Below are 27,381 nucleotides of genomic sequence, written 5' to 3'. Positions count from 1 at the left end.
AATTTGTAAAAAGAAAGAGGGCCTTTCTATTGTTCAGCACAATCTTCTGTTTTTGGAAACAAGTCAGGCGAATGAAACAAAAAAGAGCTCATTTTGCTCTAGCAAAAATAAAACCATTTTTCTTTTTATTTGGTCACTGGTATCCATCTCTTATGTTTAGGAAGACAACCTGGAAATAATTTAGTTGCTTGTAACTAAGCCTTCATTCTATGTACCGCCCCCCCCCCCCCCCCCCCCAATAGGACTTCTCATTTTGGTTAGATTTTGCCCTGAAAGTTTAGTCAACACCCCACATTACCCATATACACATCACACAATATGATACAATTTTGGGACATAGTCTAGATGCAACATCCACTGTGCAAGCCCTGTTGAAATCTGCAATGGTTTGACTTCCATTCCTTTCAACAAGACATAAGAGAAGTTTCCAAATGACTGTGCCCTTTTGCGTAAGGCAGTAGACCCATCAACACTACTACCACTTAATACTATTTCTTAGGATATGTTATCAAATGGAATTACTAAATTGCCCTTTGGGAAACATCAAAAAAGATTCCAGCATTAAGATGCAATCTTAGGCAAGAGACTAAATAAATAAATACACTCATTCCATCTTTGGTAACTTACTAACTCAGTGTTTCTCACACTGTGCTCCTCCAGGTGTTTTGGACTTCAGCTCCCAGAAATCCCAGCCAGCTTATGAGCTGTTAGGAATTATGGGAGCTGAAGTCCAAAACTTCTGGAGGAGCACAGTTTGAGAAACTCTGTACTAGCTTATTGGGGGAAATCAGTGGGTTTATTCAATTTTCACAACACAGCTCAAGGCTGCTGACCAATTGGCTAAGGCATTGAATCTGAGCTTGCATTATCCTTTGGGGGAAAACAAATAGTGTTAAAGTTTCTCTCTCCATCACCCCCTTAGAAAACACATTCAACCATCGCTTATTAAACAGCATATGTAAAGAAAATTAGCATCTTTGTACATTCAAACAGATTTGTGGTTACTATCAAAATAGCTACAGAAGAAATGGAATGAAGTAAAGGTGCACGTCAAAAATCCTAATCAAGCAGGAAACTAGAAGATTCAAGGTGATATGCAGCATTTCCTTTTCCATAAGTGATAGTAAGAAAATCACTATTAAAGGTCCTTCCCTCTTTGTCTTTTCATCACCACAGAACAGGACTGTCCAGCTTGGAAAAGCCAGGATTTTTCCTAAGTTCCAGGTAGGTTCCATTGCTAACCCAGGAGTCATCCGCAGCTTTCCTGTTAACAGCAAACACAACATTTTTTGGTTTTTCCCCCCCTTCTTAACAAGGGCGATGTAATTTTACTTCTGGGTACCTGTTTGATTTTCTAGATTTCTACATTTGTGGAGCAGGAAGAATGGTTACAACATGTATATAACTTTCAGCAGTATTTCCCAAATAGAAATATTTATTTACTAAATGCCTTTCCTTCAGCAAATAGAAAACGATGAAGAAAAAAATTCCCTGGTCTGATCTAATCACAAATGAGATCTACATTTTCTTAAATTTAACAGGGTCTGCACCACATTAATCCAGATTGTACACTAAGCTTTGTCATATGTCCATATCACTTGGCCATGGTGGTCCAAGCTCTGGTTACACCCTGTATATACTGCAACACGCTCTACATGGGGTTGCCTTTGAAGACTGTTCAGAAACTTCAATTGGTCCAACGGGCAGCAGCCAGGTTGCTCACCGGAGCGGCATACAGGGAGCATACAACTCCCCAGTTGTGTCAGCTGCACTGCCTGCCAGTCTGCTACTGAGCACAATACAAAGTGCTGGCTTGAGCCTATAAAGCCCTAAACGGTTCTGGCCCAGTGTACCTGTCCAAAGGTATCTCCCCCTATGAACCATCTCGGAGATTAAGATCATCTGGGGAGGACCTGCTCTCGGTTCCACCTTCTTCACAAGCATGACTAGTAGGGATGAAAGTCAGGGCCTTTCCAGTGGTGGCCTCTTGGTTGTGGAACTCCCTCCCTAATGATATCAGATCACCCCCCTTTCTCCTAGCCTTCAGAAAGAGAATAAAAATCTGGCTCTGGGAACAGGCTTTTGAAATATAGTGCAGTGTAGCAATTTTAAAGTGGAATATGTGCAATTGACGGAATGGCCTCAGACTCTGATCCCTGGATGGTGTGTTTTGACATTGGAATGTATTTTAAAAAACCTACAAGAACCTATTTTAATTATGTTTAATATTTTTTTTTAATTTTTGGTCCAATTTATTTTTAATTCAACATTGTATGTTTTAAGGTGCCACATGTAAGCTGCCTTGAGTCCCCCTTGGGGTAGAGAAAGGCAGGATATAAATAAGGTAAATAAATAAATAAAATATAATAAAATATTATGGAGGTGTATGGGATGACATACTTCAGCAGCCTGTCCACATTATTTCTTCCAACTTAAACACTTTTGCGTTAATAGCAAATGTTTCTGAACCTACTTGAATTTGTGATGAATTTCCTATAAGGACTTTCAGCTCCAATGTGTAAAAAAGATGGGGTGCCACTAACAGTAAGTCTGGTTGCATAGCGTGTGGACACAGCTCTGTTCCCCATTTAAAGAATGAATATACTTATGCATTGTTAAATGATAAATCCTGGAAGCATTCATTCCGAAACTAAACCCAGTTTCAGTGACTAACCAAGTAAAAATCAAGCCACCAGGACAATTTTCAAATTTCCATTTAACTCCATGCAGAAAATGACCAATGTATATGGTACCAAACACATCTGAAACTAAAAATGTGAAGAAAAGATTCAAGAATTGAGGACTACTTCTCAGCCTTCTTTTTAATTCCCACAAGAATGCATATGAAAAAAAACGCATCAAATGAAAAGTCCATAAAAATACTAGAGAAGTTTCGATATCGTTAGTAATAATGTTTTCTCCAAAACACCGCATTCCTTTGGCTTGCTATTTCTTCCACCAAGTTTTGATTAGCTTTTATGTATCTCATTACAAAAAACAAGATTTTTTTAATGAACTCACCCTACTAATAACAGTAAAATGCCTTTAGCTTTTAGTGGTATCATATGAGAGAGAGCCACATGGTGTAGTGCAGTGGTTCTCAACCTGTGGGTCCCCAGATATTTTGGTTTTCAACTCCCAGAAATCCTAACAGCTGGTAAACTGGCTGGGATTTCTGGGGATTGTAGGCCAAAACATCTGGGGAGCCACTGGTTGAGTACCACTGGTGTCGTTGTTTTGAGTGTTGGACCATGACTCTGTAGACCAGGGTTCAATTCTTTGGTCAGGCATGGAAACTTGCTGCCTTGACTTGGGTGAGGCATATCCTTTCAGCTTTAGAAATGCCATGATAGGTCTGTCATAAACAAAGAATACAACAGCAACAGCAACGTTATATGAGAAATGACCTAAAGAGATGCATCTCCTGGATTTTTTTTTTTTGGAGGGAGGGGGGAATTAAATAACTAGCTCATTTCAGTGTAAGAACATGTCATGTTATAAATTACCTAAAAAATCGAGGTTGATGCTCCATACTGTTTTCATCTAGAACCTTCCGCCGCTCTCGCTGCAGTTGTTCAATCCTCTGTTTTTGCATTTCTGCGCCTTCAATATTACCTTCTTCTAGGAGCCTGTCAAGTAATGGCAGAAGAAAGAAGTGTTAGGGTCATATTTTACCCTTGTTTATTTCAATTTAATACTCACTAAGTCTGGCTATACTAGGGGCCTATACACACTATGGAATTATAGCACTGTTATTGCATTTCAATTGCCTTGGTTCTGTTCAATGCAACTCTAGAGTTTGTAATTTAGCAAAATTGCTCTGGCTAAGAATCCTAAATGCTAGAATGCAAGATTCCACAGGACAGAAGAATGGCAGTTAAAATGAAATAACAGAGTTCGTAATGTGGTGCAAACAGACCGCTTTATTGACCCCGGCCACAGACAGCAGTTTGAATAGGAATTACAATTTGGGAGAAAAATTTGTTGACAGAAAGATGCTGAAAATGAAATTATTATTATTATTATTATTATTATTATTATTATTATTATTATTTACTTCATTTCTACGCTGCCTTTCTCAACCCGGAAAGGGACTCAAGGCGGCTTACAAATCTGGCAAAAATTCAATGCCGTACAGGTAAACAATAAAATACATCTCATCAAAATATAAACAATCTAGATATATTGGCAATTAAAACACATATCAATCAATCAAACAGATTTAAAACCATATAAAATACCGAGTCATCATTTCATGTCCAAGAGAAACTTTAAAAGATATTCTACAAAACATATTCCTTATAAGAGGCAAGTAAAGAACTTTCAAATTTCTATGTATGGTTGTGAAAGCTATGGTTGCAACAATTGCTTCATAAATTCAGATAAGATTTTGTATAAAATTACCTTTGGTCTGGTCTAAACCGAGTATCGGTTGGTGGTAACAGGGGTCTAACAAGTGGATCTAATTCATTTAACTCTAATGCAAACTGGGTGAAGCAATACCACTGTTCAAAATCCTTAGGCATTGGATCTGCAAACAAAAACAAATAAAGGACTGTTACGCTCTGATTCCATCATCTTGACTCACAGAGACACTCATTTATGGAAAATAATTACCAGGTACTCTGAGACAAACCCACCTCTACAGTGTTTTATACTATAAACCACTACACAAGAATATACAAAAATTAAACATACCTAGATTATGGGGGGAAATTAATGGAAGAGCACCAAGACAGGATAAAAAATAAAATAAAATAATTAGTTGATCACTAACTAGCTCTCCAGATGCAGTTTGCCGCAGATGGTGTTCCGCAGTATATATTCTCATGCCATTTCCCAAAAAGGCGATGTACTACTTTTCCATTTTTGTCTAAAACACTGCCTTCAATCTCATGGACATTGTGATTCCAGTATTTTGTCTGGAAAAAACAAACAAACAACAAAGCCAAAATCAGTCCTAAATATATATTTTAAAGAGCAGGGGTGGGGGAGATTATTACTCTTGATGTATTAAAAATCACTATGTATTGCTTACAACTTGGGGATTCTACCCTCAAATCTTAATTCGCCAAGATAATCTCATATCAATCATGTTGTGTTTACAAAGGGTAGACAAAATGTAATGCTTAGCCCTCAGCCCATTACAAAGGCCACTCAAAGGAGTAATTGGTCTCTTTCAGGAAGGAAGCAAACAAGCAAGGAAAAAATAAAGGGAGTGAGGAAGTGGGTAGGTGGGTGGGGAGCTGGCCTTAATACACTTTGGTTCTAGATCAGGGGTTCCCAATCTTTGAGCCTCCAGGTGTTTTGGACTTCAACTCCCAGAAATCCCAGCTAGCTTACCAGCTGTTAGGAACTGTGGGAGCTGAAGTCAAAAACACCTGGAGGCCCAAAGGTTGAGAACCACTGTTCTAGATATATACATTCCCTGTTAGCAAACTCTGATCTCTGACAAATAACCAGTGTGTTGACTGAAGTCCCAATGAGAACAAAATAAAATAAAATACCCTTGCTTTGGCACATTCAAGTTAATTTGAATTTAAATATTACCTTGACAAAAGTAAGTTTGCAGCAGCAACTGCTGTCATTCAGATTCTTGATTATGATCTCTCCATAGTGTTCTATCCATCGCTGTCCACTTAAGATATTATGAATACAAGATGTCACTTTATTCCATTCATAGTGGTCCTTAAACCTGGAATAAAGTAGAAAACCTTGTTTGTGCAGTGGAATAAAACCTTAGCACAGTGGTTCTCAACCAGCCAGTTTACCAGCTGTTAGGATTTCTGGGAGTTGAAGGCTAAAAACAACTGGGGACCCCAGGTTTATGTGCTAAACCACTGCTTTAGCACATAAATTGAAACAGTGGTCTCTAAAATATTAAGCTGCAATATTCAGAAAATCCAACTTTCACTCTCTTCTAGACAAATAAAAGACAATAAAGTAGGGAATAGACTTATTCAGAAAGAAAGCTGACACTTATAAACAACAAAAAAGAGCCGAGGGAATATTCTTCAAAGATATTTCACAAACACTTTACAAATGTGACCAGAGATTAGTAATTGAGCACACACACACTGCATGTTAATCAAGGAAAATATAAAGGGGCTAGTTCATGCATGGGAAATGTATGGCCCTCCAGCTTGTACTGTGAGACTGCAACTCCCTTCAGCTCTTAATATTAGCTAACCTGGATGATGTTGATAGAATTCAAAATTTAACATACAGAGGGCTACAAGTTCCCTTCTTTCACATATATGACTGGTCTAGGTAGCCCTGCTAGACAGATACAAGCAGTTCACTATCCATTTCTTGCTTACCAAGAAGGACAAAATACCATATTTACCAGGCATGGGCAAACTTTGGCCCTCCAGGTGTTTTGGACTTTCAACTTCCACAATTCCTCACAGTTAGCAGTGGGAATTAAAGTCCAAAACACATGGAGGGCTGAAGTTTGCCCATGCCTGGTACATACTCATCTATTAGTCAACCTCATGTAACAGTCAAGGGCAGGTTTTGGGGCCAAAATGAAGGGTTTTCGTATCACCTGAGGATGTTGAGGGAGTTTTAGTATGACCTGAGGATGGAGAGGGGAAAGCAGTAATGCCACCTTAGGGGCTGATACCAAATGAGAGACTCCCCCCTGGGCACACAGAGGACCGGGCGACTTGGAAGGCGCTGAACAGACTGCGCTCTGGCACCATGAGATGCAGAGCCAACCTTCAGAAATGGGGCTACAAAGTGGAATCCACGACATGCAAGTGTGGAGAGGAGCAAACCACAGACCACCTGCTGCAATGCAACCCGAGCCCAGCCACATGCACAATGGAGGACCTTCTTGCAGCAACACCAGAAGCACTCCAAGTGGCCAGATATTGGTCAAAGGACATTTAATCAACTACCAAACTCACACATTTTGTATTTTCTCTGTTTGTTTGCTTTGTTCTGTTAGAAATGTAATATAATTGACTGGCTGCCCTGACACGAGAAATAAAATAGGGCCCACTGTTGCCATCTTCTTACCCAGGCATTCAAAAAAAGTGAAATAGCACCATGGTTAAGAAAGTAGAGGGAGAGTCAGTGCTTCTTTTAGATTCTCTCAGGCAGACTAAACTTTTGCCACAACATTCAGAGAAGTGGGTGGTATTCACACTCACTTTGTGGATAAGTCAACTAAATTTGGTGGACTGATTTGTTGACTGAAATTTCTTGATGTACACATGAGTATATAGGGTTTAGATCAGGCATGAGCAAACTTTGGCCTTCCATATGTTGTGGACTTCAACTCCCACAATTCCTAATAACCGGTAGGCCAAAATACCTGGAGGGTCGAAGTTTGCTCATGCCTGGTATACATGCTTGGCATGTTGGATTTGATAGATCAATTCAAGAAGAAGCCAAGGCACTTGTTCATGGCAAATCAGTGAGGCAGATAGCCAACTCTCCTCCAAATAATGGGATAATGGAAGATGACCTGCTAGGATCATAACCTATTGTGGATTATGGATTATGACCTGTTAGGATCATAACCTATTGGAAGTTATGACCTGTTAGGATCACAACCCACTAGTTAACAGAGTTATGGAGGTGTTCCTTTAGTTTATTAGGCAATGAATGATTGCTGAACTCATAAATATCTTATTTCTATTCAATGCTTTCAACCAACAAAGATTCAAGTAGACTTCTTTTAAAATAACAAGTTTTTTTTTACTCAGAACTTCGTGTATTTAAATATACAGGCACATTTCTTGTCAGGTTAAACTTTGAAATGTTTCAGTTTGTGTCTTTAACTTGTTGTCTTTAATAGTCCCTTCAAAAACTATATTGCTCTGTACACTTTTCTTTCATAAGAGTCTACTCTGAAAGAATTCACGCATCAACAATTTCCTAACTTCCTACATTGACATCTGACTGAAAAACAGACTTCTGTACTCAAGCTGGCTCAAGGCTTAACTGTCTTCTAACTTCTAACACTGACATCTGTATTCTAAGTGACTTAAGCCTTAACTGTCATTCCTCAACTGTCATCATGTTTAAAATGCATTCTATGCAGCCCCACCCACTGCCTCATGTATATAGAGATAAGGAAACTGCAAACCAAAAATGACATACAACTTCAGGAAATAAAATGAGACATTATAAACAGACATGACATTAAATAGAGGAGGCTTGAGAAGGTTGCTATCTCCAACAAAACAAACAAACAAAAACCCAAACTCTCTTGACCTTGGATGTTCTGTATTTGAAACCAAAAAACTACCTGCCCTATACAAATTTTATAAATTGCTGATTTAGGAAAGCATTTTGGCAGATTACAATTCATAGTCATTGATCATTTTCAAGTTATCCTAGCAATCTGAGAGCTGGGTATGTGAATATGAGGAAGTTTTAGATTGTGGCATTGGTGGCAGACTAATCAACTGTTAGCCCCATTGCATTTTCAAAGTGGTCCTCCAGCTATTTTGTACACATGCTATGCATGTGACAGCATGACTATTTATGATTTGGTAGGTCATTAAAAAACTTGGGGATTTTTTTCCTGAGCTAAAGGCATTTTTAGAACTTCTGAACTTTAGAATACAGTGTTGCTGGGCAAATTTGGTTTACTTTCTTTACATGCACTAATTCAGAACTTACGCTGGCAATGTTACGTGTGTTGTACCAACTGGCACAATTTCCATAGATTTACCCCAGAATTTGTTTTTCCACCTGATATCTGAAATTAGATAAACAGAGTATCATCATCATCAACAACAACAATAGTATCTAAGTAGGTACTTAACACCAAACATAGGCATCTTGCTATTGTTGAACTTGTTGAATTGCAGAACTTTCATCAATTGTTATCATATGTTGTCAAAAGTATCAAGAAGTACATATTTTGTGCTCATTTGTAGCTTTTCAGTGGCAACTTCTATTATAATTCTATATTTCATCAGTATAACATTACAATCAGTATAATTACAATTCTGCCAAACCTATGTGTTTCATAACATGGTTTTGGAACTAGGCTGGAACTTTACCTAGCACCGATTACATGGGGATGTAATCCTGCACTCACCTGCATGAGAACCTGCCTACCATTGTACATGATACTCAAGAGGCTGAAACCAAGTAGATCATAATTACAGCATCATGTCAGATCAAATAATAACTATAAGGCAGAGAACCATATGCTCCCCTCTGCCTCTGAGATCAGTTCAGAAGTCTGCTTTAAGTAATGTAATTTTCTGAACTATTTATTGTAAGCAAAGGGAACAGCATTTGTAATTGCAAATCTTTTTTGGAGTATGCTGTAATAAGACATGCTAAATTATAATCTGCATTTGTGATGAATACTTCCAGTGTTCACTCTGCACTGATCAGTTCTGCCTCATATAATCATGCATGGAGATTATGTAATTAAGTCTTATAATGTTAAATCTTTAGAAATAAAGGTAAAGGTGATTCCTTGACATTAAGTCTAGTCGTGTCTGACTCTGGAGGGGTGATGCTCATCTCAGTTTCTAAGCTGAAGAGTCAGCGTTGTCCATAGACACCTCCTAGGTCATGTGGCCAGCATGACTGCATGGAGCACCATTCCCTTCCCACAGAAGCGATATCTATTGATCTACTCACATTTGCATGTTTTTGAACTACTAGGTTGGCAGGAATTGTGCTAATAGTGGGAGCCAACTCTGTTCCCTGGATTTGAACCACCAACCTTTCAGTTAGCGGTTTAACCCACTGCGCCACCACGGGGCCCCCTTTAGAAATACCACCCACCAATAATGCATATTTATTGGATTATTTTGATTTTGTCAATATATAAATGATACAATGTAGACATAGATATACTCTTCCTGTGTGCTGTATTACTTAAAAATAAATGCAGTCAAATCATAATGTATCAAAATAATAATATCAAAAAGAAATACCAGCAAAAGCTTGCAAAACTATTTAAAATGCTGGAATGCTGTTTAATATAATCTTCATCACCTGGTACTCTAAAAAGGCACAAAACCTGACCCTAGTTGAAATGTATACCCATTAACAGGATATTATTGCTACCTGCCTGACTTTTGGTGATATGGAAACTGTCAGGCAAAGAACAATTTCTTAGAATGCTTCTGCAAAAGGTAACCTCATTCGGAAACCTTAGCTATATCCCCCAAGTGCTGTTCCAATGGAAACTTCATTCCACAAGGCTTATATCTAACGAGTGGATGAACTGTGTCACTGTTTTAAATTAAAATATTTTGAGGGGGAAAGCAATAGATTTGTGCCCCTATTGTTTTACTTAAAAAGCAGGAGAACTCTACCCTATCATGTTGGGTTATACATTATGCTCTTCTTTTATAAACTTATAGATGCTAATCTTGTTTAATGGTATTCACTTTGCATATCACACCCAGCTGTTTTTAGTCTATGTATGTAAGATACTATAATATATTTCTTAAAGTATCCTGCCAACCTCAGACAGGATTCCATAATTACAGATAGTGAACAAAAATCTAAGGTGAGTTGTATTCAAACCTGTTATGTTTCTGTTTGCCTTTCCATATAACAACGGAAATGCATAATTCTGTATTGATGACTACATCTGCCTCATTCTGAGTTTGAGTTGATATTTTTTTAAAACTGGTAAATAGTAAGTTTCAAAAGTTACCTTGCCAAAACATAAAGTTGTCAGATTCAGCATGACATGCAGATATAGGTGGATGATGACTGACCTAACAGGAAGAGGAAGTGAAGGTTACACAATTTTTCAATTGCTCGTATTTCTCTTATGAATTTTTCAAACAGTTTCATTTTCCTTTCAGTACTGCCACCCTAAAGACACCAAATCCCATATGATTTTGGAAGCCAAATAGTATCCGTCCTGGCTAGTACTTGGATAAGAGACCACCAATGGATACCAGCTGTTGTAGGCTATGTTTCAGAGTAAGAAACTGGTAAACCGGTTTCTGAGTATTCTGATGAATTCCTATGTAATTGATCAGGTTGCCTTAAATCAGTGGTTCTCCACCCAGGTGTTTTGGCCTACAACTTCCAGAAATCCCAGCCAGTTTACCAGCTGTTAAGATTTCTGAGAATTGAAGGCCAAAATATCTGAGGACCCAAAGGTTGAGAACCACTGCCTTAGACAGACAAATTGAAGGCACAGATACACACAGCATTGACCACAAGAGGGAGCCTGTAAAATTAAAATCAGTGATGACTAAAAATGGCTCCTGAAAACATTGGATGACTTCTGAAGGTTATTCAGAAGTGCAAACCTGGTTATTATTATTAATTCATAATTTGCATACAGTGTAAGGGCAAGGAAGCTGTTTTAAAAACAAACAACTAGGCAGATGGGAAAGAATAATAATAAAAACACACATATAAAAAAGCATTATAATAGAGGAAAGTTTGATCCCTCTCTCCAAGTGCTGAGTAATCACTAAAACATCAAGAAAGGTGAATCTGGAATGGGGAAGAGGGACAACTGGAATGCAATACAAGGAGTTTCTCCTGACTCCTTAAAATACCTTATTGGCTAAGAAGTTTATGCAGTATCTGTTTTGTGTTTGCTTTCAATCAGCTGAGTTGCGAAATGTGGGGAGAGGAAATTTCAAAACTCATGCTACAGGAAAATACGTACACAGGGAAATCCCACAAAAAGCACAGTTATGCTTCATTTGGGAGATAATTGTCATTTAGTACGAAATAAACCACAGCCTAGAAAACCAAGTGATACATTTCCTGCTGAGTCCAAGCACATGCTAATTCAGATTTCTTTTCTGGTTTATTTTATTGTTTTTTTCAAGCTGCTGTCTAGACAATTCCCTTTTAGATGGACATTAACTTTAATATAGTTAGTCTGAAGTCCAGGTTAGATGTAGTACCTCCATTCTTGTACTATCAGTAAAAATCCTAAGATGAGCCTCTGTGTGTGCTTCCAACCCTTATTCCCCCAAAGAGTGCACTCTCTCAGTCATTCTCCTTCATGTTTCTTGGCAATGAATCTCTACATCACCTGGCAACTCTAACATCCAGAGAGCATCCACATGGAGGCATAAAGAAAACAAGCCTGGTACTGCTGAATGAAATTTAAGATATTTTCAGGACACAGTCATATAACTCTTCATACTGCCATCCAAGTTAAAACTGGCAAATATTGTGGGTTGGTGCTATGTTACTCATTGCTCAGTAAGTCTATCAAGTTCCCAGTTCAACTGTTACTTATACCATCATGTACCTGATATTTTTAACGACCTTAAAATAGATACTCTAGAGAACCCCTGTTATGTGGTACACATGGAAAAAGGACATAATCATGTACTAAGTAGTAGGCTGTATTCCTAGTACTACATCTATCCTTGGATATTATGCCTGGTTCTGAGTATTGCTTAACAATGAGGGCAGAGCCAGAAGAATGACCCTGGTCTCCAGAATTTGTATCTGCACTTCAGTGAATGTTATGTATCATATTCATCCGTTCATAAGGAAATTTATGAGCAATCTCTTGTAGCCTTCAGATCAGCAACAGATCTGTCAAATCCTATGTTACTTGAAATCTCCCTCTAATGTAAACACACTCATTATAGCTTTCGAAAGAAACCTGAATTTCCTAAGCCTGACTGAAATGGCTGACTTGGTGGACTGTGTCTAATAGATTTGAATCTCTGTAGTAACTGAAAACTTTTGGGTGGTATTAAATAAAGCAAATTTATTGAAATACGAATTTATGGACCGATAAATGGGTTCAGGATCTCCATCTAATATGACATTTTAAACAAAATACCAATAAGAAAATGAAGTGAAAGCATTATCTCTTTAAAGCAAATAAGACTGGCTTTAAACAGTAGCGATGACAGAGCAGTTTGACTGTGAATGGTCTGATTGCTGGATTGAGGAAAGGTGGAACTTTCTCAAGAATTCTTACATGAACCATTGGGGGAGATCCATTCTTTGAGATCAGGAATTTCTAAATATAATTAAGAGACTGTCAGAAGACCTGAGATGGGTTCTGTGGTTCTCAACCTGTGGGTCCCCAGATGTTTTGGCCCTCAATTCCCAGAAATCCTAACAGCTGGTAAACTAGTTGGGATTTCTGGGAGTTGTAAGCCAAAACACTTGGGGACCCACAGGTTAAGAACCACTGGGTTAGTTGAATTCCAACCTTCTCAAGTCTGAACTGGAACAATGGGGTGATTGCTCAAAAGTTTTATTTTAAATGTGCTATAGAAACCCTATGAGAGAGACTTCCAAGAAGTAATTGCAATGAGTACATTTTTGAACATAACAATGATTGTAGTACCTGCTCAGAAAAATACTGGAAACCTTTGTCTTCCCGGACACATTCGTAGGTTTCTCCAAGCACAGGATTAAATGGCTTACTTCCAGCTCTGTAGTAACTGGAAGCATAGGCTGAGACAGCAAATGCAGCTACATACACCTAAAAACAGAGTGCACAGATATGTGTTGGTTCTTCACAAATGAGGACGTCAGTGTCATCTCTTGCTACATTCTAAATGAAGTTCTGATCTCATGCTGATGCCAAGCACAATTTCTCCCTGCTTTGCAAAGTTTCAAATTTGTATCTGCGAGCTACAGCACCATCTTAAGCACAGAAACATGAGTCAGTGTATACAGAATAACTCTAAAGCCTCTCCTGAGTCTGAAATAGGACTGGTGAAAAAATGAAATGTTTAGAGCAAAATCCCTCTTTGAAGAAACGAATTGGAAAGGCTAGCGGGGGATGTCAGGCCAGTCCTTTTTCCTCAGCCAAACCTCAATTGTTATGAGAATAAATTGGAGAAGAGAACAGCCACACAAATCACTCTGAGCTCACTAGAGGCATGGGATGTAAAGGTAATAAATAATAACTATAAATAAAGTGTATTGAATGTACCTTGCATTTTTTGCCTCAGGCACAAAATGAAGGAAGCACTAAAAACGTATATTGTGTTGCCTGTGGTAATCTGAGCACCACCAACACCAGCTTAAGGGAGGCAAATCCGAAGAAACAGAACTAAGCTCTTTCAGTTCTCAAGACTGCAGGAGAATTAGGACTGGTTTACAAGTCACTTTATCCACACAGAGTAATTCTCAGCAATCTGTAACAAATGATGTTTGAGTACTAAAGCACACAATATTCAAGACATATTTACTTTATTATATTCAAATAACAATAATGATTCCCTTTTCTATGAGGTGGGTTTCAGGTTAACTTCTCCCCCTCGTCACTGCAGTACCAATGAAATGTACAGTTGTTCCTCCACATTTGTGAATTTGACTTTTTGGGATCTGATTATTCATGGATTTGATTAAAAAGTTTTTCTAGGAACTCTAGATCCTCCAGTGTGATTCTATGGAGGATCTAGGATTCTAGGAGATGTGGCTTTTTTGGGTACATTAATGGGTTTTTTCAACTTTTTGCATGGGTCTGTCCATAGCTGCTGAGAATTAAGAGGGATGACTGCACTTAAAAGTACACACATTTCAGCACTGCAAGTTGCTGTTCAGTCCAGGAAAGAAGCTACTCTTAGTGTCAATAGCACTTCCTGTCGAGTACAACAGCAGCCCTGCAGTTGTTGTTTTTTTGCACAAGGAAAATGATTTTCATACTGTTCTCCACATCAAACAGGTATTTTCTGAGAAGGAGATTTCTCTATGTTTCAGAAAAAGGGCTGCAAAATACTGGCCCCGCTGGGAATGATGTGACCCTCCAGATCCTGTTGAACTACAGGTCCCAATATTATGCAACATCAGCTCTGCTGCCTAATATTGCCCAGGCATTGCAGTGCATTACGTTTGGATAGGCAGTCGATTCCAACCTCTGTCAATTACTACCACTCCTTAAAAGAAGGGACATTGTAAAAAATTATTTCATAGCTAAGTTCCATTCCCTCTTACTGTAAGAACAGTGCCTAGAACTCTCCCTGTCCACTTTCCACAAGGGCCTAAAGACATGATTGCTCTGCTGTGCCATTGAGTAGACAATTCCTTAGACAGCTGGCCCTAGCAAAGACCCCAAATCCCTCCTCGCACTTTACTATTGTTCTGTATCCAAAGCTATGATGACTCATTTTGCATTGCTTTATTCTTACTTACTGTCATAGGACCCATGCACTTTACATACCAACCTTATTCTCTAAATTGTTGTTGCACCAGTCCGCCAACTCGTTACGTGAAATGAAGTTCATTATTTGTTGTTGGTTTTTGATGCCTGTTTTTATATATAGTTATAATGTTGTTGTTATATTTCGTATTGTATTTTACTGTGTTATGTTTTTAATTGTGTTGATCGGGCTTGGCTCCATGTAAACCATCTTGATTCCCTTTGGGGAGATGGAGACGGGGTACAAATAAAGTTATTTTAAAAGTTATTATTGGGCTGCACAGACTTACTGCCGCAGCCTTCATGACTGTAACACCACCTTTGAAAGGTAGGCTGTTCATGAAGTAGCTGGATGATTCAAATATCATTAGCTTCTCGACTGCTTTTCTAGTAGAGTGATTTAAAAAAAAAGGTGTATAGGGCACAGATAGACATGCATCACAAACATGATGGGAGATTACAGCCTTAATGAACTAGAATCTAACAATATGGATCTGCACTGGGACCTCCCTCCATATGACAGCTCAACAGTCACGTGACCAAGTGTTTTCACAACAAGAAAAGGTGTAACTCACTGATTAGAATTGCTCCAGGATACAATTCCTTCTTACCATCCTTTCGAACATGTCTGGTGTGTGTGCTGCCTTGTCCAGCAATTCACTGTACTCCAGTTCTTCACAAAGCCGCTGCAAAGTGTTCAGGGGTTCATTCAACTCGACTGGCATCGCCACCTTGGAGAGATCTTTCCCTATATTGTTCCGAAGAATGTTCCAGAGGCTGATGTTGCTCGTGTTGGGGCATGGGGCTGGCAGACAGGTTCTCCGCTTGGAATGACTTTCCACACGGCCATCAGGAACACAGTCTAGGAGACAAGAGATCAGGGATAACATAAGACGAACAGACCAAGCACCTTTTTGGAGTCTTAGGAGCAATTAAGGCTCAGCTTAGCAATAACGACACAAGCAGTATTTGCCACTGCTGGAGAAGCTTGGCCCTAGTATGAGTCCAGATCTAGTCAGTGTCTGAGTCGTGAAAACTCAGTCATCCAGCCTGTCTAGAATGATGGGCATGGGATTCTCCATGGATGGAAATCAACTGAGAGTGGGGCCACTCAAGGCTCTTCATCTGTTTTAGGCATTGTACCCGATCATCTTCTCACTTTCAGAAGCTGCCCTTAGAGCCATGAATTCCTCATCATTTGGCACAAATATTTAATTTCATCTCAGCTAGGAAAAATTAACATACAGGTACTTAGATTTCTGGCACTGGAAATGTGTAGCCTGGGACTTCAGACTATGAAAGATACTGCACTAATTACTTACTCTAAATTAGACAAAAAGATCCCAGAGGTGCCAATTACAGAATGCTTTATCCAAAGACTTAAAAAAAACCCACTACATTTTAAAACAATGTTTTTATTGCAGGGAATGTGTATAATTTTGACAGCACTGGGTTATTCAATATGCTTTAACTCTTTCATGTGCAAAATACGAAGAATAAAAACACCAAAAATGAGCAAAATATTCCCTGAACAGAAGCATCTCCTAGAGAGTATATATCTCAAATATTATAAAAAACAAAAGCATAGCCGGAATTATTGCATATCTACAGTACTAGGAAGGGCCCCCTGATGGTGCAGAGGGTTAAACCACTGAGCTGCTGAACTTGCTGACTGAAAGGCTGGTGGTTCGAATCCGGGGAGCGGGGTGAGCTCCCGCTGTTAGCCCCAGCTCCTGCCAACCTAACAGTTCGAAAACATGCAAATGTGAGTAGATAAGTAGGTACTGCTTATGCGGAAAGTTAACTGTACTCCATGCAGTCATGCTGGCTACACGACCTTGGAGGTATCTATGGATAATGCCAGCTCTTTGGCTTAGAAATGGAGATGAGCACCACCCCCCAGAATAGGACACGACTAGACTTAATGTCAGGGGAAACCTTTACCTTTACCTTACAGTGCTAGGAATATCTGGAAGGACTAGGACTCTTGGAAACTGGGATTCAAATCCCAATTCGCCTATGAAAACCCCTTGGATGACTTTGAGTAAGCCAAATTCTTTCACAACAGAGATGTCATAAGTCAAGGGCAACCTGAAGCCACATAACAACGATCTCCCACTCGAATGTCATAGTTAATGTGTGAAGGGAATGTCAAAGGGCTCTGAGGAGTAGCATTCCTCACTCTACCCCATATTTCGGCATGCATATACTGCAATACCTTGAGCCATTACTCTCCCTGAAAATAAACAACCTCTGAAGAAACCAAGAGGAAGAGGCAGAAAAATGGAACCCAATTTAATACTGTACTTATTCATGTTCACTGAGTTCCTCCCGCATGATAACAGATCAGCGTGTGTCCTTTCACCAATGCAAGATAATCAGATAAAAGGAAACATAGTCCTTAATCTGCCTGTATCTTCACTTCTGCATTACCAGCTACCAAGCAAAAGAAATTATGAGGAAAGGATTTAAAAAACACAATTTCACCATTCATACCGAGGGTTTGCCTTTCATTCTCTATGTCATTACTTAGGTTGTCTTCTGAGATGTTATCACTGATATCACTGGCATATGAATCATCATCAGACACCTGAGGAGAAAAGAATTATGCTTTCATTCTGATTAAAAGGAGTATGTGCATGTAAAGCTATACTCATAACGAAGCAACATTTGGGAAATTCAAAAAGTAGATAAAATAGGTCATGCAGTCTGGAGATGGCAACACAGAATGACATTGTAGCATCTGTCATGGGCTTTTTGCCAAGAGCAATAAAAAAATCCAAATATGCAACTGGGGGAAACAAATCCTTGCAAGAGTTTCCAGACTGACACATTCAAACATATGCTGTCTCAGATTTGTATCTGGTTATATCTTTATCTGAGCAGCATTTCCTGTATTCATTTTCCACCCTTTTGCCATCTTCTTTAAAATACTTTTAAAACCAAGCAGCAACAAACAATTGTATATGCTGAAATGCTGCACACAGGGACTGCAATGAGCATATAAAGGCAGTAAAGGTCAGGCAATGTAAAAAAAAAAAAAAAAAAAAAAAGGAACAGAAGACCAATGTTTCCGACCCAAGCGCCCAGACCTCATTTTCTGAAGAGCTTGCAGATAGCAGGACTTCCTGTGCATCAAAAAACTCTGTGACAGAATCCGTTATAGAGAGGCGACTTTCATTGGAAAGCTGGTGAACTAGTCCTCTGCTTTCATCTTCTGAATTTTCCTGCAAAGAGGAGATGAGAAAGAATATTGAGCTTAAGTATATAGTTCAGTATAAGTCAAGGGTGGGAAGGTTGTGCCCTCCCCTTGTTGGACTACAATCCCCACATTCCTACCAGTGTTTAGGTTGGCTAGGGTTATTGCAAGTTGCAGCCCAACATTTGGAAGGTGGCATCAGTTCCCATCCTATGCGTTAACGGTAGTACATGTAGCTGGATTGTGAGATGCAACCAATCTTTAGACTTCTATGAAATGTTACTTCAGATAAGTTGAGGGTGATTGGGCAGGGTGAGCCACCCTCAACATCTGCAACATATCATTCACTTCATTTCAAATGACACCTGCTACTTCTGGAATACCCCAATGCATAGAACCCACCTTTCCATGAAGAAATAGGGCATTCATAAAGATGGCTCTACCTTTAGTGTGAACTAGCTTGGGTACCCAGTGGTGCCTAAGCTATTTGAAAAAGGCATTGTTTGTTTTGGGTTGTCAGGTCATATCATTTAGTTAATTAGTAACACTATTTATTAGGAAAAAAGACAATCTTTGATTCCATTTTTAAAGAATGCTCCCATTAGAAAATGCATAATGATGTGGGTGAACTACAATTCCCAGAGTTGTGGGTCAATCCTTCCCAAACCAAGCCTGTATGCACAGTTGGCCATGTTTGGTGTGTGTGCCAAGTTTGGTCCAGATCTGTCATCGGCTGGGTTCAGTGCTCTCTGGATAAGTGTGAACTACAACTCCCATATGCCAAGACAGTCACCCCCAAATCCTGCCAGTATTTTCAGTTGACCATGTTGGGTCTGTGTGCCCAAGTGTGGTCCAGATCCGTCATCAGCTGGATTGAGTGCTCTGGGGATGCAGGTGAACTACACCTCCCAAAATCAAGGTAAATTTCCCCAAACCCCTGCAATATGTTCAGTTGGTCATGGGGCTTCTCTCTGCCAAGTTTGGTCCCAGTCCATTGTCAGACCCCCTCCAGTCTGTTCAATTGCTGATCAATTCCTCTGCATTTGCTGTGTGTCACAGGAAAGGGTAGGAAAGGATTAAGGGAGAGGCAGTGGGCGGAGACATGCAAATTCCACAGAAGGAACCCTGGGATGCCTGCCTGTGGTGGAGGAAACATGTCAAATCTAGGATGAAATTCTCCCCAAATGCAAGCATTCCTTGGATGGTGGGTCACAGTGTTTGGGGAGGACATCGGCAGCGTTTGGGCTACATGTTCATAGGGCTCGCTCTAACCTGCAATGTCACTTGGGGGAGTGCCTTTGGATGCTTCTCAGCACTTGGAACTATAGCCTGTTTGTGGTGGCAGGAGGCTGCCTGTGTAAATGGACACCTCCGCCACATACACATTTTTCACTTTTATTATGTGCATAGAAGATGAGATTACCATCTCAAGCAGTAGATGTTGGAGAACAGCATTGACAGCCTTTCCAGCTTCACACACCACAAACACTTTCTAGACAACCTAAAATTCCCTTTCTCCATCATGAATAGCAATGGGCCCTACCCTATTGCCACTCAAAGTAAAATTCAACTGCCAGTCCAGCTGGATTCTATATATGTCCGGGGGTGGGGTTGGTCAGACCTTTTATATCATTTTTTGGGGAAATATTTTAAATGAGACCTACACTATGAGTGCAAAAACCAAGTAAATTGGTGATAATGGGAGAGAAAAGGTAGATTCCATGGGAGCATGAGGAGTCAAAACAAAGCAGGTGCACCGAGACTTAATAATATGCAGTTAGGTGAATAATTGTGAGTCTCTATTTTAGAACAGTAAAGCACCCAAGAACTGGGCAAACCATAAAGAAAAGGTAACAACTGTATATACTGTGCAATTCTTTTCTGTCCTCAAATCTTGATTCATACAATGCCCACAACAGTAGTGACAATACTTATCTATCATTTGTGGGTATGGCAGGTGTAAGCTGCCTATCTCGTCTTCAAATTCGGTTGCTTATTGGATTCTACAAAGAAGACCACAAGACAGCTCCCCGCTTCCCATTTGGTGTTTTCTGCCCCTCTCCACAGGTACATAAAAGGTTAGGAAAAAGTAGCCTCAAGTCAGCTATAACAATGAGTTTATCTCAACATAAACCTTTTTGGATTACAGTCAATTTATTCAGAAGCAGAAAACTTGTGCTGAAAAAAACTGGTTAATATTAGAGTAGCCACAAGGTATCTTTTCCTTCCATTTTATAGTGGAACAGACCAACACTGCATAAAATGCTACCAACCACAGCAATTTTCCCCCAACGCCAATAAAAGCAGTTTGCAATCATCCTACATTCAGTCTGTCCAGAAAATTCAGCGTGACCATATCCAAGAATGGCAATCATAGAAATGGGGTGAAGGAACAAGGAGGAATTTGTATGGAATTATAATGGAAAAGAAGACCAAAAGATCTGCAAGTAAGCACTCTAGATAGTCATGGAATGAGCTGAAGTACCAGTTTGCACTAACTTGTCAGGAACAATAACTTGGTTAGTCTTTTAATACTTTATTTCCAGTTGAGGGTTCTTTAAGGATATAGGTATTCACAGGAAAGCAAACTGGGTGGAATACATTTCATCAGGTTTTTGATCACAGAATGTGCATCACAATGATAAACATAGAATTTTTGTTGGGTTTTGGATTTTTAGAAGGAACCCATTAAAATTCAAAATATGGGTAAACTACAACTTCCATCATAATCTGTCACTGTTCCAACCACATCAGTATTCAAAGTTGACCATTTTGCATGGTGCCAAGTTTGGTCCAGATTCACTGTTGGTTGGGTTCACAGTGCTCTCTGGATGCAGGTAAACTATAACTCCCTACACTCAAAGCCAACTATCTGCAAACCCCACCAGCATCCAAAGTTGGCCATGTTGGGTCTGTATGCCAAGTTTGGTCCAGATTCATCATCTGTTGGGTTCATGGCACTCTCTGGATGCAGGTGAACTACAACTTCCAAATTCAAGGTCAATTTTCCCCACATACCACCAGTATTTAAAGTCAGTCATGTCGAGTATGCATGCCAAAAGTGTCCAGCTCCATCATCATTTGGTTCACAGTGGCCTTTGGATGTAGGTGAACTACAACTCCCAAAATTCAAGATCAATTTTTCCCAAACCCCACCAATATTCGACGTTTGGCATGTTGCATATGTGCGCCAAGTTTTGTCCAGCTCCATCATTGTTTGGGCTCTCTGGATATAAGTGAACTACAACTCCCAATATCTAAGGTCAATGTCCTCCAAACCTCACCAATATTAAAACTTGGGCATGTCGGATATGCGTGCCCAGTTTGGTCCAGATTCATTGTTGGTTGGATTCTCTGAATGTGGGTGAACTATAACTCCCATATTCTAGGGTCAATTCCCCCACTCAAACTCTTCCAGTGTTGTCTGATAGTCATGTTGAATCTGTATGTCAAGTGTAGTCCAGATCTATCATTGGTGGAAGTCAGTGCTCTCTGGAAGTTGGAGCTATCTTGGAAAACTGTTGCCCAGAAACATACATACACACTTCAATGTTTATTACATACGAGGTTCCATATTTTTGTACTTCACTGTATGGGACAGGGGGATTAGAGCAAATGACCTCTCAATTTAGCCATGAAATTTCTCCTTTGCACCCCGAAGTAGTAATATCTACATCTTTAAAATCATTTTGAAATATTTTAGCTTTGACTATCAAATTACAGAATAATTTACTATAAGACTTGAAAGTATGGCATCATAATATTTAGCTCCAGACTGAAACATCCAAGCCAAATGTGAACAAAAGGTTTACTGGCTGCAATGAATTTTCTCCACAAATGTATTTCATAGACATAAATTATGACAAACGTCTGGCTCAAAATCTTGTTTAAGTGTCTTTCCTATCTAAATTATAAAATTAACAATTCCTACTGTGATTTGAGCATTGAGAATGGACCCTGGACAATTTACACTCTCAGAGGAAGGCAAGGACAAATCTCCTCTAAACAAAATTTGCCAAGATAGGTTTGCCATAAATCAGAAACAATTTGAAGACACACAACTACAACTGCATCAAAATTTCTTTTGAGTGTTAACAAAATCCAAGGGTTTTTTTTAGATGAAAAGTGACCACACTACAATTGAAGTGAATAATACTGTAGTATTGCTCTTCTGTATTTTTTTTTTTTAACGAACAGTGATGATTCATGAGGCTGAGCTCTATTGCTGCATTCCTTCCCCATGAGACAGCTTTGTTATTGCTATTCTGGAAGGCATGGTTTTCACAGCAAAAACTGTGCCAAATGAAAGGAACATTTCAGCACAGATCCGAAAAAACTTGGCATGTTACACAAACTGAATTACACAAACTGGTATCACTGGTTGAGATTCTACATCAGAGCTGCATAACATAAATCTTGGGGTGCAAAGCTGTGATTACCTTATGTTTCATGGAAATGGGCAACAATGTGTAATCAAGTGTGCATTCAAATGGACATCTGCACATGCTACAGCACCTAAGGTCAACTCTAATTTCACACTTGAGAACTGATTGAGAGCATTGTGAATTGGACAAAAATGCCCAACTGCATCTGGAGAGGACCTTACATATGCATGAGACACTAACAGATTTCTCTCCATCAGCATTTCTCAACCTGGAGTTGGGACCCGTGGAGGGGGTCACAAGGATGGTGCCCGAGGGGTCACCAAAGATCATCAGTATTTTCTGTTGGCCATGGGGCTTCTGTGTTGGAAGTTTGGCCCAATTATATCGTTGGTGGGGTTCAGAATGCTCTTTGATTGTAGGTGAACTATAAATCCCAGCAACTACAACTCCCAATGTCAAGGTCTATTTTCCCCAAAGTCCACCAGTGCTCCCATTTGGGCATATTGAATATTCGTGCCAAGTTTGGTCCAGATCCATCATTGTCTGAATCCACAGTTCTCTCTGAATGTAGGTGAACTACAACTCCAAAATTCAAGGTCAATGCCCACCAAACTCTTCCAGTACTTTCTGTTGATCATGGGAGTTCTGTGGGTCGAGATTGGTTCAATTCCATCATTGGTGGAGTTCAGAATACTTTTTGCTTGTTGGTGAACTATAAATCCCAGCAATACGACTTCCAAGAGACAAAATCAATCCCTCCCTCAACCCCACCAGTATTCAAATGTGGGCATATTGGGTAGTTGTGCCAAATTTGGTCCAGTGAATGAAAATGCACCCTGCATATCAGATATTTACATTATGATTCATAATAGTAACAAAATTACAGTTTTTTATGGTTGGGTGGGAGGGAGGTCACCACAACATGTGGAACTGTATTAAGGGGTTGCAGCATCCGGAAGGTTGAGAACCACGGCTCTATATGGTGTGTTTATGTATACCTTACAGTCCCAAAATTCATCACTGGAGTTCATTGACAGTACCCATTTTAACACAATATCTATCAATAGGTTAACCCACGTTTCCATTTAGTTTCTCAAAATTTAAGATATATATTGTGACCTCCTATTAATATTTGTATTAAATGATATTACACCAGCTTACTTCTTTAAAAATGTTTAAAGGATATTACACCAGTTTACTTCTTTAAAAATGTTCACTATCTGCTACTATTAGCCATGCATTCATTCATCTCCATTCATTTTTATCTGGCATGCAAGAGAGCTCAGCTACTCATAATAGAAACATTGAAGCGAAAAGGATAATGTGACAACTGGCAGTGAAACTGTGACTTGAGATACATTTCACCTTCACAACTTCTTCCTTCAAATAGTAACAACCTGGGATGAGTCTGTGTATGTGTGCTGGCATATTATTATGCTTGGTCCCTTTTGTGAAATGCATTTTCAAACTATGTTGAAAGATCCTTCTCTCTTGTGAAATTATATGTGAAGTGCTGATGCTACCAACAATTCAATGATACCAAACAAAAGGACAGAACGGATACTGCCAAAAAAAAAAACCTACAGAGGAAATGGAAGCTTGTCAGCTAAAATCAGTCAAAAACATGCTGTGCGAAGCATTTGCAATTAATGCACACAATGCTATGATCAGATGACTCATATAAGCAGGAAGAGCAGGATGGGATGGAGAGGGATGCTGGGCATCAGTAGAGTCAGGGAAAGGGGAAGATGCAACAAGCAGCACCGCAGAAAGATAGGAAAGCTATACCCACCTTTGCCAAATCAGGGTTGGATTTTGCATTAGCTGCTGAATCAAGAAGCATAGATTCGGCATGTATTCTGCGTAACCGGTCTTTAAGATCTGTGTTTTGTGCTATGGCCTGGAATATTTAAGACAAAGAACAAGCACATTTGGGCTGTCAAGGTATCTTGGCTAATGGTACAAAACACAGAGAGAACAGAGCTTCAGAAAAATGTAGAGAGAAAACTTGGATTCTTTATTGATCTTTCTGTATGCTAAATAATTCAAACACATTGAAAGCCACTTAGAAGCATATGGTGTAGCTTTTTAAAAAGCCAAGTACCATCTAAAGAAGCAGGAGTGGGCTAACGCTGCACCCAACTGGAAGAGTGGGCTAATGCTGCACCCAACTATTGCTTTGTTATATGGTTTCAAGAGCCATAATGTAGAGCAGCTATTGGGATCTACTAAGGATCTAACTGCACATGACATTAAATATGATGGATGTAGCAACATTAAGCTTGCAAGAAAAAACTGAAAACTAAATATGATCTGGACTGAGATTGCGGATTTAACTTTTCCCCCTCCAAACACAACTCCAACGTGCAAACACATTTCATCAGGGCCTTTTTTTCTACTACTCAACACTGAAGGAGGGAGATATTTTTCAGAATAAGGGTTTGAAAGGGAAGGGTTAACTTCCATTCCCTATGGTCCCTTGCTTGGTTTTAATAATACTGGGGCGTGTAGGATGATTCAAGAGATCAGCAGAAAACATAAAAGTGGGTATAAATAAAGCTCTTCAGTGGGCTCTTAGTACACAGGATCCTCCACAGCCAGCTATTTTGATTCAAACAATGCAACATTTACGTCTTCACTTTCGAGTCATGGCTTCTTCAAAATGGACCATGATTAGTACAAGTCTGACTAATCACTTCAGAAATCTTCAAAAGGAACATGACTTTATATACAAGTCTGACTAATCATTTTGGAATTTAAATCTGAAATTATCAGTTTCTAGAGTATGCTCCGGCAAATAATGTCCTCACATCAAAATAGAGAAGAGTATGCCTTTCTCTTCCCTCTTGTTATAGCTCAAACATCTCTGTCTTTTCATTGGAAAACTTAACACGTATTATCCCTAGTTGAAGGGATAATAAGACAATTATTCTCTTAGTTTTCACATTAGGTCAGACAAAGAAGAACTAGACAGGACAACTGGCTGACAACAATCATAAAAAGGTAAAGGTAAAGGTTTCCCCTGACATTAAGTCTAGTTGTGTATGACTCTGGGGTGGAGATCTCATCTCAATTTCTAAGCCAAAGAGCCATAGACACCTCAAAGTCATGAGGCCAGCATGACTGCATGGAGCATCATTATCTTCCCACAGAAGCAGTACCTATTGATCTATTCACATTTGCATGTTTTCAAACTGTTCAGTTGGCAGAAGTTGGGCCTAACTGTGGGAGCTCACTCCACTCCCCAGATTCAAACTGTCAACCTTTCGATCAGCAAGTTCAGCAACTCAGCAGTTTAACCTGCTGTGGCTCCAGGTGCTGACAGCAATCATACTGGCATATATAAATTAGACCTGATTCTGGAGAACACTACTAGAAGAAGTGGCATGCAGCCAACCCTGTTACAACATGAAGAAAAGCAGGAAAAGCACACTGCTATGGTAATAACTGTCACTAAACTGTGTATAAGTAATCAAAGGCTCAAACAAGCCTCTTCAGCAAATGGGAGTAACGTGCTTCTTGCAAACAAAATTAAGATATTTTTAGAATAAGTATGACTAATCATGAGGGAATTTGCATTCTCTAATTATCTTCCCTTATTTTTAACTCTATATCCATTGTCTGGAAATGCTACAGGACTTACTTTAAAATAGATTCCTAAAAGATTGTACTTTAAATATCCTTCAGGCGTTCTGTTTTAAGAATATGAGTTTTGTTCGGAATGTCAGAAAAGCTAGGTCTATAGGGAAATACACTAATGGAAATGTCTACAGAGTTCCATGTTTCTTTTCAAATGTGGCATGGTGCAGCAAGTACAGAAATTAAAAAGCAAAAAGACATTACCGACTAGATGAGACACATGTCAAACAACATTTTATGAGCTGTAGAGATTACTGGTTCCCAGGTTATCACATATGAAGGACTAACCATTTTTTTCTCCATATGCCAGGGGCCAACACCACATTTGTGCCGATTGTCTATAATTCTTTCTTACTTTCCTGGAAATTTGAAAGGGGCCCGCAGTTATGGGCCGGGGATCAACATTACTTTGAGTAGCATTGCTGTAGATCATATTTTGTTTCTCAAACAACCAATTATGCACACAGATCCCAACTTGATAGCTCACAGTAACATTTTCAATGTCTAGACAGATCCGCGCTAATTGAATGAGATGGATTTCCCTCTCTCCGGTAATGCTAGAGCCCAGGATTATCCACTGAAACTAAATGCTGGGAGATTCAGTATGGATTTCTTTACACAGTACAAGAATGATGGCATTTCAGTCTGCATGATGTGATAATGGGCACCAAGTCAGACTACTTTAATTTGATATAGAGACAAAGATACCATTGACTACAATTCATGATGACTACATGTAAGTTATAAACACAGGAATCAAATCACTGAATCGTTTATTTATTTATGACATTTATATGCCACCCTTCTCACCCCGAAGGGGACTCAGAGCTTATGCCCACTGAAAACACCTGTCTATGATTTCCAGGAAGTTTCTTAAGTCTCTTAGGCTCTCTACCTAAAGATGCTGGGAACCAAATGTGGGACACATTGCATGCAAAATCTGTATTCTTTGCTAGTGAACTATGACTCGTTTTGCTGAGGAATAATGAGGAAAGCACACAATTGCTCTCATTGTCCTGAATGTGATCTTCTCACTATGAGAAACAGAATAACCACATAACAGATATCCC

General features: G+C 39.3%; 1 protein-coding gene across 5 annotated transcripts in view; it reads right to left on the bottom strand.

Annotated features, from left to right (window-relative positions):
* Positions 1-222: 222 nt before the first annotated feature.
* OSBPL3 (oxysterol binding protein like 3) overlaps positions 223-27,381 on the bottom strand; it is a 116,890-nt gene continuing 89,731 nt past the window's right edge. For 3 of the 5 annotated variants that reach the window (XM_067470253.1, XM_067470251.1, XM_060782072.2), the window contains 12 exons: positions 24,465-24,572; positions 18,181-18,315; positions 17,585-17,678; positions 15,700-15,950; positions 13,286-13,423; positions 10,649-10,712; positions 8,638-8,716; positions 5,551-5,695; positions 4,778-4,922; positions 4,405-4,531; positions 3,507-3,629; positions 223-1,264 (listed from right to left, as the gene is read on the bottom strand). In XM_067470253.1, coding sequence (XP_067326354.1) covers positions 1,168-1,264; positions 3,507-3,629; positions 4,405-4,531; positions 4,778-4,922; positions 5,551-5,695; positions 8,638-8,716; positions 10,649-10,712; positions 13,286-13,423; positions 15,700-15,950; positions 17,585-17,678; positions 18,181-18,315; positions 24,465-24,572 — 1,506 coding nt within the window. In that variant the 3' untranslated portion in view covers positions 223-1,167. The remainder of the gene's footprint in view (positions 1,265-3,506; positions 3,630-4,404; positions 4,532-4,777; positions 4,923-5,550; positions 5,696-8,637; positions 8,717-10,648; positions 10,713-13,285; positions 13,424-15,699; positions 15,951-17,584; positions 17,679-18,180; positions 18,316-24,464; positions 24,573-27,381) is intronic. The other 2 variants (XM_067470254.1, XM_067470255.1) reach the window with 1 other exon arrangement.

The sequence above is a fragment of the Anolis sagrei genome, chromosome 6 (assembly GCF_037176765.1).
Source record: "Anolis sagrei isolate rAnoSag1 chromosome 6, rAnoSag1.mat, whole genome shotgun sequence".
In the NCBI taxonomy this organism is placed as follows: domain Eukaryota; kingdom Metazoa; phylum Chordata; class Lepidosauria; order Squamata; family Dactyloidae; genus Anolis; species Anolis sagrei.
Note: the sequence above shows the minus strand (reverse complement) of the source record. Positions and strands in the feature narration are given on the sequence as shown.